The sequence below is a fragment of the Falco biarmicus genome, chromosome 3 (assembly GCF_023638135.1).
Source record: "Falco biarmicus isolate bFalBia1 chromosome 3, bFalBia1.pri, whole genome shotgun sequence".
NCBI classification, from domain to species: domain Eukaryota; kingdom Metazoa; phylum Chordata; class Aves; order Falconiformes; family Falconidae; genus Falco; species Falco biarmicus.
The window spans coordinates 9,848,744-9,864,261 of NC_079290.1; the positions used below are offsets into that span (position 1 = coordinate 9,848,744).

At 38.3% G+C, this 15,518-nt stretch overlaps 1 protein-coding gene across 7 annotated transcripts in view; it reads left to right on the plus strand.

The window, feature by feature from the left end:
- Nucleotides 1–15,518, plus strand: part of CDH18 (cadherin 18) — a 337,108-nt gene that overhangs the window by 285,799 nt on the left and 35,791 nt on the right. For all 7 annotated transcript variants that reach the window (XM_056333161.1, XM_056333167.1, XM_056333164.1 and 4 more), the window contains one exon: nucleotides 7,415–7,551. In XM_056333161.1, the coding sequence (XP_056189136.1) occupies nucleotides 7,415–7,551 (137 nt within the window). The remainder of the gene's footprint in view (nucleotides 1–7,414; nucleotides 7,552–15,518) is intronic.

The window sequence follows — 15,518 nt, forward strand, 5'->3', positions numbered from 1 at the left end:
TACCAGACATGCTGCAGGGAGAAAATTGGTTACCTGCTGTACTGGCAGCCAGCTTCTGACTCACACATCACAATTGCTTAACTCTCCAGGAGAAGTTTGTTTGAACTACGGAGAAACGGATTGATCCTGGAAGGGAGATAGTGTAGTGCAAGACAGTCATGACAACGAAATGTCACCCCACTGCTTCATTCAGCATCAAGGGGATTCTGCTTGTTCCCCAGCTCATGAGGAGTGCTGCTGCCAGGAGGCAGAGAGAAGATAAAAGGCACGCACCAGAACTATGTCCCACCATGGGCCATGTCTTGTTGCACTCCAGCTGGCCAAACCAGAGCTGCAGCTGGTCAGTTCTCTCACTGTTCGTCCTGGTATACCACTCTCCCTCACCCTGTGCAGCTGTTGCTTACGCTTCTTTTTCTAAGTTTCTTTTGTTTGTTTGTTTTTATTTTAAGAAAAAATTGTCTCTATAGTTTCAGTCTGAGCACTTGTTTCTGAGAAAGTTCATTTGCTTAAATTTTAACTATTTATTTATTAATATTAATATTATTATTATTTTAATTATTGTTTATTATTAACAGATTTCCCTATAATGGCATTTGATTTCTAATTGGTAAGTCTTTAGGTGGTGTGTGCAATTGGTTTGACGGAGAATCTATCCTCTTCCCATGACCTTCTTTAAGTGCTGCTTTGTAATCGGTTTCACATGTTATTAGAGAGCTGGCTATTTACCTATGTCTCAGTAGAAAAGCCCAAAGAAGTACTGTGACCTGTGAATCCACATCTGGCTGAAATGTGGCTTTGGAAGTTCATAGAATCACAGAATGGTTTGAATTGGAAGAGACCTTAAAGATCATGTAGTTCCACCCCCGCTGCCATGGGCAGGGACACCTTCCACCACACCAGGTTGCTCAAAGCCCCGTCCAGCCTGACCTGAATGCTTCCAGGGATGGGGCAACCACAGCTTCTCTGGGCAGCCTGTTCTGGTGCCTCACCACCCTCACAGTAAAGAATTTCTTCCTAATATCTAATCTAAATCTCTTTTAATTTAAAACTATTACCCCTTGTCTTGTCACTACAGGCCCTACTAAAAAGTCTGTGCCCACCTTTCTTGTAGGCTCCCTTGTGGTGCTAGAAGGCCACTATGAGGTCTCCCCAGAGCCTTCTCTTCTCCAGGCTGAAAACCCCCAACTCTCTCAGCCTGTCTTCATAGGAGAGGTGCTCCAGCCCTCTGATCATCTTTGTGGCCTTACTCTGGACTTGATCCAACAGGTCCATGGCCTTCTTATGTTGGGGGCCCCAGGGCTGAACACAGTGCTCCAGGTGGGGCCTCACAAGAACAAAATAGAGGGGGGGAATCACTTCCCTTGACCTGCTGCTCAGGCTTCTTTTGTTCATTGCCTTAAGTTCATTAAGTTTATATCATCTTAAGTTTATTAGCAATGACAGGTTTGTGGCAGGGTGGAAATTTCTAAAAGAGTTTTTGTTTATAGTTGGTAAATAGGGTAATAAAAAGAAATAGCCTAATGAAAGGATAAGCTAAAGACTTGATTAAAAACAAACAAAACCACAAGTTAAAAACTTAAAACTATTTAAAAACTCAAACTCACGTCTCCCTCTTAAAACACAATAGTGGAGAAAGACATACTGGAATAGTAACAGACTATGCCACGTGTCTCTCAAGTGACAAACTGATGTTAATAATATCTTAAGACTGAATAATTTAGGGAGAGGCATTCTGAAAATGCATATGCGTTTTAGCTTCAGAAGCCCTCCTAAAAGTTTTGGAAATCATTAATGTCCCTAAACTCCATTTTAAGCTTTTAAATCTTCTCCCTTTTTAAGCAGCCTCTGTATTAATAGAGCCTGACTACTTTAATACTGCAAACTGGTTTATATGCCAGGAGTGCCCTTCTGCCTAAGACCCATCTCGCATATATATATTTTTCTGTTTCCTAATTCCTGCAAATGCTTTTAGTTTTCAATAAAAATGGTGGGAATATCTGTCACCACTGAACCACTGCTTCACTAAAGACTGGAAGCAAGGGATGATGTCACAGGAGCCAGGGGCTCGCTTTGGTCCTGTGTTGCGGCTGGCTGAGACTGAGTTAATTACCCCATAGCAGCCCTCAGAGTGCTGTGCTTTGTCTTGGTAGCTAGAATGGTCTTGATAGTGGCTAGCGCTTTGGCTGCTGCTGAGCAGTGCTCCCAGAGCATCGGGGCTGTCTGTCTGACATTCCTCACCTCACCAGTTGGCTGGGGGTGGGCAAGATCTTGGGAGGGGACAAGCCAGGACAACTGCTCCAAACTGACCAAAGGGATATTCCATATCATATGATGTCTGCTCAGCAACAAAAGCTAAGAGAAAGGAGGAGGAAGGAGGGATATTTGTTACTTACGATGTTTGTCTTCTGGGGCAACTGCTATGTGTACTGAAGCCCTGCTTCCTGGGAAGTGGCCGGACATTGCCTGCTGATGGGGAATAGAGAGTAACATTTTTTGTTTTCCTTTGCTTCCACGTGCAACCTTTGCTTTTGTTTATTAAATTGCTTTTATCCTGACCCACAAGTTTTTCCATCTTATTTTCCCCCCCTGCCATTTTTCTGAGGAAAGGAGTGATAGAGCAGCTTGGTGGGCACCTGGTGTCCAGCCAAGGTCAAACCACCACAGGTCAGAAGCTGGAATAATGACATGGGTGGTAATTGGAGATGCCCTTCTGTTGAGTGACTCTGCCTAATAAAAAAGGTGGTACATGTTGCACTTCCCACTGCTTTCAGGATCGAGTTTTGGTATTTAATTTCCTTCGTATTCTCTTCAGGTAGTGTAACTAATAGGTTTTCTATATTCATGATCCTTTTTAATGAAGTTTCTTTAAGATTGGTTTCTGTTGCTGGTTTGGACACAAACAGTTCATGGAGAGCTGTTTATCTAGGCATGTCTTGTTATTAAGTCTCTTTATTAACATCCGCTATGCAACTCAGATGTGCTGATTCAATGATTAAAAGTATGCTAATTCACACCGCATTGTCATGAGTAAAAGTAAACTAATGTCTGCAATGAATATTATGAATTCATTTGTAAATGAATGCATTCTGAGAAGAAACAGTCAACTGAATTAAGGTGAAAATTCACTTTTGAACTAACTCTGAAATTCAAAACTTGCACTATAGCTTTTTGCGGTCTAGAAAAAGCATTGAAAAACAGCTCAATAGAGGTGGAAGGAAGGGTAGGAGGGGAAGGGTATGACTATCTTTGTTGCCACTGTTATCTAGCTGAAAGTAAGTTTTTTACTAGGTGAAATAAATGTAGATGCCTAAGGAAACCATCATTGGCTCTGGAATATGCTATATTCATGCATGTACCTGGTCTCTATTCTCAACATGTTGATAAATCAGTGGCTAATACTTATAAAGGCCTAAAATGTTAAGGACTTTTTAAATACAGTGAAACTTGTTCTAATTGAGTGGCTCTTACATGTGACAGAAATGGGTGGCTCTACCAAGGGAGGTTCTTGTACAAAATATTTTTAGAGCTCTTGTGATCAGTCCTTTGGACTAGGGTTCCTTGTTCTTCTATTGTGTGGGAGTATCTTCTGCAATTTGTTTTACTGAGACATTCATGGAGGTTGGAAAGCACAGCAGTGCAAATGGCTGCTTTGGATATGATGCACAAAGCAATTGTAAGAAAGGATCTGGAGTAATGGAGGAGAACTGAACATTGTAACGGGAATGCATAAGAAAGGGCCACACTTATTCACAATCAAGAGACATGTGTCAAGCTGCAAATGTTTCAATGTCTGTGACTGTATGCACACAAAGGGGAAATGCTACTGTGGGTAAATTAGAAACTTTTTTCATTATTCTACTGTTACTGGAATTAAAAGGGTTAGTAAAATAAGTTACCTTAGGATCACTTTATTTCCATTAGTGACACAGAAAATACAACTGAAATTATTCATCCAGTACTAAGTTCTTTAAACTGAGAACTTTGAGCTTCTATAGAATACATTTAAATAACTGATTTAGAAAAAGGTGTTCATATTTAAAACACTAAGACCATCTTTTACTATCAGCCTATGAAAACAAAGTGTTAGGTAGTCACAGTTCATAACAGAATCAAACTTCAGTTATTCTACACAAAATTCATATTTGGGACAAATATTTGTCATTTTAATTCTGTCCTTTACTCAGAGGGGGAGGTAATGATTAGCTGTAAGTCACACACACATACACAAGCAGCTGAGTATTCTTACTGCTTTAAGTTTTTTTCTCATTTCAGCCCAGTTTGAAATCAGGTCTATTTTTAAGCTACCATCTAAAGTACTAAATAGCCCTATTTTTTTGGTTCTGTGATCAGCTCAATACTGACTTTCAGAGCAGTCATTGTGCCTGATGTTGATAACAAGTAGACAATGTCCGCAGTAATAAATGTTTGCAAGGGCAAGACTCTTGTATTATAAATTGTTTTGGATTTGCAGTACACATTCCATAAGAACGGTCAGTGAAGCATTTTTTTTTTCTTTAGCAATAATTCTTATCGTTACCAGGAGACCCCTAGAGTCAAGAAAAACAAGGCTGTTTCAGGAGAGAAGGAATTAAATTTTATCATTGCATAACTGATTGTAAGCTCCACCAGTGATGGGTCTCCTAGAAAAACTGAGGGACAATTATGCTTCCTATGCTTCCCGTCAGCATTCCAGTTCATCATGGAAAACACATTTGTGTATATGTGCACTCCCCATCTTGCCCAGCACAACCGAACTTTCATTATTTCTGCCATATTGCAGGCAGAGATAGGCAGTATAGTCAAGATGTTCCAACTCTTTGTCATAGCTCAGGTTCCCTACACTGTCAAGCATAAGGTTTAAGGCATGGGGGAGATTTCTTCACCTGATGCATGCATCTTCTGTAAAAAGTTCAAATCTCAACATAACTCCATGGCAAGCATGGCAACTTTATGGACTTTTAGAGGTTGATAGCACTGTCTCCAAAGTTTTTGTAATTAATAAAAGGTAAGGCTAGTCGTGCACATCAGATACAACTTTTCTGCAAATATTGGCACAATCTTTCAGAACATTTCCATGACAAATACACTTGGAGAACCCGAAAATCTGTGCTTCATGGAAGACTGAGACCTGCAGAGACTGGAAAAATGAATAGCTTTGACATTGACATGCAGGTCCTGATTCCCAAATAAAGATGTGTGGGTAGCCTGGGCCAATACTGGCACATAAAATAATGCCAGCAAGATAGTTGTGTGGTCCTTTTTTGTTTGTTTGTTTTGTAATGGGTCCTCGGAGTATTCCAATATTCCTCTAAAGCAACATAATTTTTCTTGGACAGCTGTAACATTCAGTTTGTGACTATCAGTGACTGATGAATGTTGATCAAGAGTGCTTTCTTAATTCATCTCCTTAGTTTACTGAGCACTAAGAAGCATACCAACTTTTGTAAGGGTGCCTGCATGCCCACTGCGATTCAACACTTAGAAATTCAGCAATTTTTTGTTGTTTTTTTCTGGCAACATAATTGTTTTGATTTTTTTCTTTTTTCGTCCAATTTGGGACATGCTGATTAAATAATGTCCTCTGAAAAAATATTTCCTGAATTAAAATTTTAAAAATGGTTGCCCCATCCCCTGCATAATCAAGATCTTGCCAGTCTGTTTTCAGTATGGAGACAGTTGTAATCTGTTACTTGTTCGAAGCAACTTCAGCTGCCATCTTGCACATCCAAAGTGTCATTATTGAGCACTTCTGGTGTATTTTAAAATGGAGTATTCTCAGGTGCTGGTAGTTAATGACCTGAACGTAGGTTCTCACTGTAGCTCAGATAGGGAACAACAAGTTAAATCCTTACTCTAGGGAAACATAAAATGGGTGGGAACTGAGGTCTGCTGTCTCTCCAACAGCTGCCACAGTCATATGTGAACAGCTTCACTCTTCACAATGTTGAATGGAAACACAGAGAGCAAGCCAGAAGGAAAGATGAGCTAGCCTAGTTTTGGCTGCTTTAATTTCCAGCGCGTGACCTACAGTTCTTTAATTGCTGAAAATACTAGAAGCGTGAAAAGAAATACTTGCATGCCACAAGCCAAAATAGCATATTGTAAGGCAGATCTACAATACTTCTTGCAGAGGGGGGGAAGCGGATTCAGGTTCTCTCCAAGAAGGAACCACCAACAACCTCCTAACCTAAGTCATGAAGTCCTAGCTGGCTTTTCCACTGAGTGTCCTTAACTTTTGACCAGTTAAGATGCCTCAGTTAAATTGCTGCCTTCTCCTCTGGTGCTTTATTTCTTTTGCTTTTTCACATGTCATATCTTACTTCAATAAGTCATTCAATGAAAAGTTTGTTTGCTTGTTTGTTTTTACTTTCCACAAACAGTCTTTCTAAGTACATTGTGAGAGAAGTAAAACTGAAGTTATTTTTAACTTTTTTGAGCCTGACAGCTTTTATATGTACCGCTCTTTTTATTAGTTGGCAGTTACACTTTTGGTGATGTAAAAATAAGAGCAATTGGATGGGACAAATAAATCATTTTGACCTATATAGAGCATCCATATGTTAAAAACTTCACGGAATGAAAGCAGGGCTGACAAATTATCAGGTAAAAGCAAATATGGTATATAAAAGACTTAGAATCTTTTTCCTTATTTGTTTCATCAAGTCTGAAGTTAGTGAAGAAGGCTTGATAGGGTCTGTAATTGCTTCATTTGTTAAAACTTGTTGTAAATGTCTCCAGCTTTGAGAAATAAATGTCATATAAATCTCTCCTCCTGTATTCCATCCCTCTGCTTCCATTACCCATTTCAAGGCTTTTACTGTCCCCGCTAGGCAAAGTGCCCGGGAGCTAAGGGAGATAAGTGGGGCTGCTTAGTTCTGCCTGTAGGCTGGTGTCACCTGCAGCTCTGGGAATCAGCTGGTTTAGCTACTAGTCTCTAATGGCTCTGTTCGAAACGGCTTGTGTCATCATGGCATCAACTTCATGTCAGAGAGACATGCTTCACGACAGGTACTAGGACTAAGCACACTGGTTTGCAGTGACAAGCAAACAAGCAGAAGAATAATGTCTTAATATCGTTCTGGGTTTTTTTCTGCTTTTCCAGCTTATGATTTTATACGTGTAACTTACCTTTGACAGGATTGTATACTGCTGTGTAAAATATCACCTGTTAGCAATTCATATCTTTGTGATTCATGGTGGAAAACTTACTATGTATAAAAAACCTTGTAAAATTATGAAAGAAATGAGCTATCATGTTACTTCAGGTGTCTCCATAATGTAGAGCTTTTTTGGGGTGTTTTTAAAAATGTCTATGATTTTAAAAACTTGGAAGTAATATTTTCATGTAGCTTTCTGATGCTTTGGATTATACATACTACAATGAGTATATATTTATTGTTGTATTTCTTCATAGGTATTTCATTGATCATAACACAGAAGAAGATAGGTATTTCACCATTGATGCCAGTACTGGGACCATTAAGACTGCCAAGATCTTTGACAGAGAGGAGACGCCTTGGTGCAACATCACAGTGGCTGCTTCTGAGATAGGTAAATAATGTATTTGGCACATAGTATTAATTTTTTTTTTAAAGAAAATAATACTTTTCAGTGTTTAAGAAACACTGTCCTCAGATGTTCTTCTTAACACCATGGGATTTTTAGTGAATTTGGATAAAGGGGAGTTTTCTCTGTGTGCATAAATTCCCTAATTCCACAAAACAAATAAACAAACCCACCCCCCCATGCCTGTGTGGTTCCACCTGTGCAAATTTACCATGTTTTTCTGTATGTGATAAAAGGCTGTCAGTTACCCAGGAACAGTTCCAAGCGTCAGTGTCCTAAAATCAACAGCTTGTCCCATTTTATTTCGTATTTCACGTATCTTAGAAGATAACGCTATGTAGTACTGTGTGAGAAATATATCCCTCCTTGATTCTGCTGTTAACCTGTTTTAGCGAATTGCATGTTAAATATGCTAATATTAATTTATATCTGTCAGGTGCCTAGTAGCTGCTGTTTATGGGGGTATACCTCTGGCCTTTTAATAGGCAAGTTGCCAAATAAAGATACAATAAATACTTGCCTGTGCATTTGAAATGCCTCAAAATCTGATGAATTTCCGTTGCCTCGGATAAGCCAAGTCAAGAGCAGTCAAGAATGTCTGACTGAGTAGTCCCAGATAAATATTTTTGCATGAGGCAAGGACAATTTAAAGAACATTTCAGTTACCTTTTTATTACAGGGTCTTTTTTTTTGGCACTTTTTAAAGTTTCAAAGTTAAACTCAACAAAGGAAATGAAAAAAAACCCCAACCTGGATCAATAGAACTAGTTCTGCTAAGTACTCTTCACGACACTCTTTCAGTGGCAGTGATTTTGATCAAAACTGTGAATCTTTATATATATTCCTTTGTGTTTTCTTTTTTATCTTTTTTTGTGTGTGTGTGTATTCTGTCATTGCCAGATGACATAATACAGGTTTTACCTGTACGAGGTGCCACTGACATTATTGAGTGCCCTCTGCTTTTACCTCCGGGTTTCACCTCTGTTTCATCTCCAGGTTAAAATGGAATCTGTTCTGCTGCTACATCACTAACACATGTTACAGAATTTACATCATGTATATATTTTATAAGGACAACAGATTGTTTCTTATTAGTTTGCCTGATTTCACAACTAACTTGATATTTTGAACTAAGTAATTTTCTATTGTAAATAGTAAAATCTTGAGTCTTATGGTTAGTGCTTTAAAAAAGGTAACCACTGACACTTCAGTGTGCTTAAGTGTCTTTGTATATGCCGTGTTATTTCAGTGCAGGATGAAATAAAATATAATTGAAGCCTTAGCATAAGCAGGTGCTTAGTAAGTGTTAATTTGCATTAAGATTTAAAAGCCGCATTGGGAGATACTGAAAAAAGGAGTAGTCACTAGTCTTTTTTGGAAGCCATCCAATTGGAAATATTTTGCAGAAATAAATTTCAAGAGCATTAAACTTCAGTGTAGATTTCTACACATTGTTTATTTCACATAATCAAATGAGTGGTAGTACATACCATGCTGAAAGAATAGAATGGAAAGGGGAGAAGGATTATGTTTATAACTAAAAGAGAATGGAATGAATAATGAGGATGAAATTCCTTTTATTTTTAAGACAGCCTGCTTAGAATTCTCCATTCCAGGTGCAGTTTTTTACAGGAAAACAGAGATATTTTTTTTTTCTCCCTCACTTTGCCTTTCTTACTTTTAAAGTTGGGGTTGGAAAGATAAGTAAATCTATAATGTCGGTTATGAATAAAAGGAAGAGGCAGCAGCGAAGAAGAGATGGATGGCAGGCAGACTGACAGGCAGCCTAAATCATGGGCAGCCTGTCCTTTTGTCTACTTCTCTGGCCATTTTCTTGCCTATAGTAATTTGAAAATTGCAACACTGCTGTACTCTTCTAAAATCACTGTAAAATCAGTAATTGGTTCTGCAATGGGAAATGGAGCATGTGTTCTGTATAGAGCAAGGCCAGAACTCTTATGTTAGATGCTACCTATCCCGTATCTACAGCCTTTGATGGCATTCACTTTCAGGTCCGTGCACAAGGAATTCCACAACTAAGACTAAAGCTGACAACTAGGTGGAAGGCTATAACCAGATTATTATTTAGCTGTGAGCGTGGCAGTGTTCAGGTTCATGTGACATGGTAGAAGGTATTTGTAGCTTCTGGCACCATTTGCTTAAGCCAGGAATATAGCAGAATCTGCACAGCCCAGAAAGACTGTACTGTGTCAACAGAAAGAGGTGCTCTGCTCAAATATTATTATGGTTATAGTTAGTTTCTTGAAGTGTTTTCCTCTGTTGACTTCATGCCTGCTTCGCTGACACAGTTGTTCCTAGAGATCATCCTTTGGGCAGGTCTTTGTAGCTGTGTTTACTTTGTGCAAAAAAAATTTGAGTGAACATTCTGTTTCTACCCTCGAATGTACAATATCCTCATGCTTCAGCCTTATTGTTTCTGAACCTTTCATAAGACATTTACTTTCATTTTTAGTCTCCGTATGTGATATATACTCTGCACTGATCAAATGTCCCCTCTGCAATCAGTGGAAGTTCTACCAGTCCCCTCCGTGAGAGTAATGTTGATGTAATGATGAGTGATTTTTTCTGATTATGCAGCTACTTCCTAAAGCACACCAGAGTTCATTGCCATGAGAACAGGTCAGGCAATCCTTTTTTTTTTTTAACATGCACTTTTCTTTAACAGTAGTATACAATGAGGAAGAATAGGATTTTGGTGTCCAGGGCACAGCACTGAAGCTACTGCTTTGATTGTTTCAGTACTAGTACTTCCTGAAAACTCCTTGTGGCATTAGGGAATAAGAAAAGTGATAAAATAATATTATATGTTATACTGAAGGATCTACAGACCATGGTTGGGGCAGGGGGAAGAACTACAAATTGATGGTGATAAGATTGTAAAATACAGTTTCACATGGAATTATTCACACTTCATTAGCTTGTTAGACATCTTTCAAAAAGTTTATGAGAGAGTTTTTAGAAGAGGAAGGAGATAGAATTTAACACTATTAAAGGCTTTTGACCAGGTTTTTGGACAAGTGTAATGGAAATGGGAAAGTACAGCGCCAGTGCACAAAGTTCTATAACAGAACAAAGACTGATTTAGAGGAAAGGAATACAGTCATGGTAACTGGTTGTTTCCTTTGGGAGTGGAAGAAGTTATGGCTGAGCTATTTTAAGGGCTGGTGTAGGATCTGTCAATTAGAATACTTTGTAATGATAGCACACAATGATAGGAAGTGATTCAGATTCCCAAATAACCTCCCCGGCTGCTAAAAATGAAGGAAGAGTGAGAGATACTCATGTAGGAACAAGACACATGGAAGTATGGGCTAGATAAATGGATAGTGAAGAGGATTGAAAACTGTCTGAAATGGCAGGCTCAAAGGGTTTGATCAGCAGACCAAAGCGCAGCTGGAGGCCAATCACTACGCAGTTTGCGAATGACACAAAGTGAAAGTAATGGCTGATACACCAGAGGGTCATGCTGCCATCCAGAGGGATCTCAGCAGGCTGGAGAAATGGGTGAACAGGAACCCTTTGAAGTTCAGTAATAGGAAATGCAAAGTTCAGCACCTGGAGAGGAATGGTCCCATGCCCCAGGACACATGCAGCGCCAACTGACTGGAGAGCAGCTTTTTCAAAAAAAAAGTACTCGGATGGAGGTCCTGGTGGATGCAAGCTGGACATGAACCAGCTATGTGCCCTTGTGGCAAAGGTGGCTCACGGTGTCCTGCACTGTGTGAGGAAGGGTATTGCCAACAGGGTGAGGGAGGTGATCCTTCAGCAGCACTGGTGAGACCACACATGAATGCTGGGTCCAGATTTGGTACCCCAGTACGAGAAGGGCATGGAGCAACTGGACTAAGTCCAGTGAAGGGGCATGAAATCATTAAGAACTGGAGCATCTGTCATATGAGGAGAGGCTGAAAGAGTTGGGACTGTTCAGTTTGGAGATGAGAAGGCCCAGAAGGAGTTTATCATATGTTTAAGTACCTGATAGGGGTTAGTAAAGAAGATTAGTAAAGATGAGAAGACTCATCTGAGTATTACCCAGTGAGATGACAGGAGGCAATGTGCATTAATTGAAATAGAGCAGATTCCATTTAAGCATAAGAAAATGTTATTACCGTGGGATTAGTCAAAAATTGGGACAGGTCACCTAGAGAGGTTATAGAGTCTCTGTTCTTGGAGATACTGAAAACCCAACTGGACATGGCCCAGAGCAATGTACACTAGCTGACCCAGTTTGACCAGGGGAATTGGACTTGCTCATCTATGGAGGTGCCTGCCAACCTCAAGGATTCTGTGATTTTTGTGATATTGGGAGCTATGTGTGGAATGTGGGGAAGAAAAAGGACAACTACTTCTCACGAATTGTGATGTATTCTCAAAGAAAATAGGTGACTGTAAAAGTAAGTGTGTGTGATTCAATTAAGGTTTCTCTCTAGCATGTAGTAGTGCTGATAACAGAGGCAAAAGTAACAATAATAGCAAAATCTCAAATCACAGCCCCTGTAAGAGAAAGGTGGCACTAAAAAATGGATGGGCTTCTGCCTGTTCGAAAGCCAATTTCAGTTAGAAAAATAAACATGTACTTCAAAGTTTTCAAAGCAGTGCTGCAAATAGGAAAAATAGTATCCTTGAAGTCTTTGGGCTCAATAAGAAGGAATGAAAGCTGCGGGGTGGGATAAACACTGGCAATTGAAGGAATCGGAGAATGGCTTGGTTTGAGAATCAAAGTGAGGATTATAGCTTTAACTAGAAATTTCTAGTTAGAAATATAGCAAGGAGGACTGTGTCAGGAAACTCCTTTTAGGTATTTCTTCTACCATCTGAACCGACTGTGTTCAATATCTGCTCAGTAGACACAGCAAACCATTTCTAGATACGGTGTTCAGATGATGTTAACATCAAGAGATTACTGGGATTCATAAAGTACTGGACATTTAGGTGGATAATAAGAACATCTGTGGTTATATTAAGAAACATGATTTTTTGAAAGCAAGGGAAGTGCTTATATTTCAGGGCAGATCTAAAAGTTCATATTCAGACATTTAGAAGATAGTTTCTAGTGGGAATTTTTGACATACTACTCTTATGCAAGTGGTAAGTATACCAGTGTGTAAAATAGATTTGTGGGTTTACTAGCACATTGTTCTGTTTGGGTGAAGTTGTGATGTTCCTGTGCGTGTTCAAAATGTTCTGCGATGGCTGAGAATGAAAAAAACAGATAATTTCCCACTATTTACCTAAAGGACCAACTTGAATACAATGAATGCACAAACTTGTCTTTGAAGGGTCCCTAAAGCATTCCTAATCTGTAAAGCCATGGAGAGGCTGTGGAGAACAGGAAAACTGAAATAATAGGGTTCATGCCAGATTCTGTCAGGCCTCCTAAACTTAAAGAAATTATAGCAAGAGACACTAAAAAATGACCGTATGGAAGGATACCACATGTACAGAGCCTTGATACCACCATGTATTAGAAATCAAAACACTTAAGAGACATCATTATGCAATTGATTTTACAGAAAAAAAACCCAAAAATCTCTAAGGCTGTCAGACTCAATCAGATATTGGAATAAAACCCAAAGATATTTGTCATTGTTTATATGTCTTCTTTATTTGCTTTGCCATGCATATTCCTCATACTAGCTTCAGCAGGGGAGAAGATACGAAAGTGTTGAATTAAAGCAACCCTTCATTGACAAAATATGCAATACCCAGTAACGTGGTCTTGAAAATATCCCAGGAAAATACAGTCATTACAAAAAATAGACAAAGAATTAACTTTCAGAGGTATTTTCACAGAGGGCAAATAAGCCCTATTCAGAATTTAAATATGTGAAAAGGCAGGACAGATTATAAGAATAATAGTTTGATGTAGTTTTCAAGAATTAGGGTAAAAACTTTAAAAATTCCATGTTCTAATTATATGATAAGCATTTTTTTCATCAGTAAGTTTTGTTAGGAACAGAAACAGTAACAGAGAGATATAGTTATATAACTCAGAGAAAAACAAGATGCACAGAGAAATAATAATTTTCAGCAGTGACATATAAAATCTCCTGATATTTTGAATAAATAATGAAAGCTCTATTATTACATTTTTTAAAAAACCCCAACAGATTAAGTATATAATTATAGTGAGGTGCAGTTATATCTTTAATTTAGATGCACAGGGATATTGCCACCTCATACTGCCATTAGTGAAGAGCTAATTATGAGAAGACTTTGTCAGTTCTTGTTCATGTTTTATGGTTCCATTGCAGGAGAAAAGACATTCCTAAGATTTTGGTTGGAGATTAAAATATATGTTACTTTCGATAGCACTACATGACTGTCATGGAGAATGAGAACTGAAGATAAGAGTGGAGTTGTAAAGTAAACAATAAACCTGTTCATGCCATTAAGAGGCACAGTGATTTATTTTAAAAAAGTTATAATAATCAAAAGACAAAAATGCATAATTTATTTCTGTTGATTTTAAAATGTACAAAACCAACATACACATTGCCTGAAGGAAATAAGTCTATGGAGTAGTACTACCTGGTGGTGTACAGCATTGAAAAAATTAGAAAAGAACAACAATTTTATTTTCTCATTTAATTTTTTTTTCCCATAATCAAGAGTAACTTTAATGCCTTGTGTCAAATAATTTTCAGAAAAAGGAACCCTTTTCAAGATCTAAAAGAAAGTAATCTAAATCAACAAAATGCTGTTATAGTGTTACAGTCTCGTAACCCTCTGTATCTGGTGGACACCAGGATGATTGTTTAATACCATTGAGTTTGTTTCTATCTTTGTGTCTTAGTTTTTCCTTGAAGTGATTTTTTTCTTACAATTAATATAAAATTTCCTTTTACTGATTTTCTGTCTATAATTTTTTCTCAAAACTAGTTTGTTTGTTTTTTAAACAATTCAGAGTACACTTGAAAAATGAAATCCCCTCTTTTTTTTTTAACATCAGTACAGGGAAATTCTGTCATATGTATTGCTTTCTACATTTATGATTATCTCTGTAGGTACATTACAGAAACAGACATAAAAGTGTTACCTTAAACCCAGTCCCCACCAAGAAAAAAATCACACTCGTTCTTCATCTTTGACCTCACTTGCACTCTGTCTGCTAGCTCAGTTTCAGAAAGTTTTGGTGTTGGAAACAGCTACTTTATTCTTCCAAGAAACAGAATCTTCCACAAAAGTAGTTCTCTAAAAGTGGGCCAGATTAGAAAAGACCTTAAAAACTACAGGGTCTGAGTTTTAAGACTGTTTTGATCATGGAGTAATGACAAACTGAATATCTGGTATCTTTTTAATGGTGAGAGCTAGACACAGTACTTGTACCCTGTCCAAACTTTCCAATAATGCAGTTTATTTTCAGCTTTTGCAAATTGCCTTCTAATGGACCATAAAGGTAGAATAATATGATTTTTAGCAGAATCTGCTGTTCTTGTAAATGTACGTACCAATGCAATAAGGAAAAACTATTGCTTTATCGCTAAAACTGTCTCAAAAAATCCCAGTTGTCAAAACACAGCTAGTTCTCCATCCTGCTCAAGAAGTGATGCTTCTAATTCCAGGTTCAATGTTTATTTTCCTGTTTATTTTTATTTAGTCATTGGCTTCTAGGCATGATGGATTTTCTTATCTTCTATATCTTAGAGGAAGGGTATGATGAAGATAATCCTACGTTGTCATCTGAAGATGGTGTAGGGTATAGCTCCTCCTGGCAATCAAGGTGGGTCCCCAAAGAAGAGACAGTCTTTGGGATCATGTAACATTTCCCTGTTCTGGGCTTTGTCAGTCAGTACCAGAATCTCAAAACAGATATTTCTGGCCACAGAATTAGTATATTTTGTGGTGCCTTGATCTACTCAGGAGTTGAGCACCAGTGTTGTCTATGCGCTGCAGAATTTTGCTTGCATTAAGGCAGAGGGAGTTGCCAG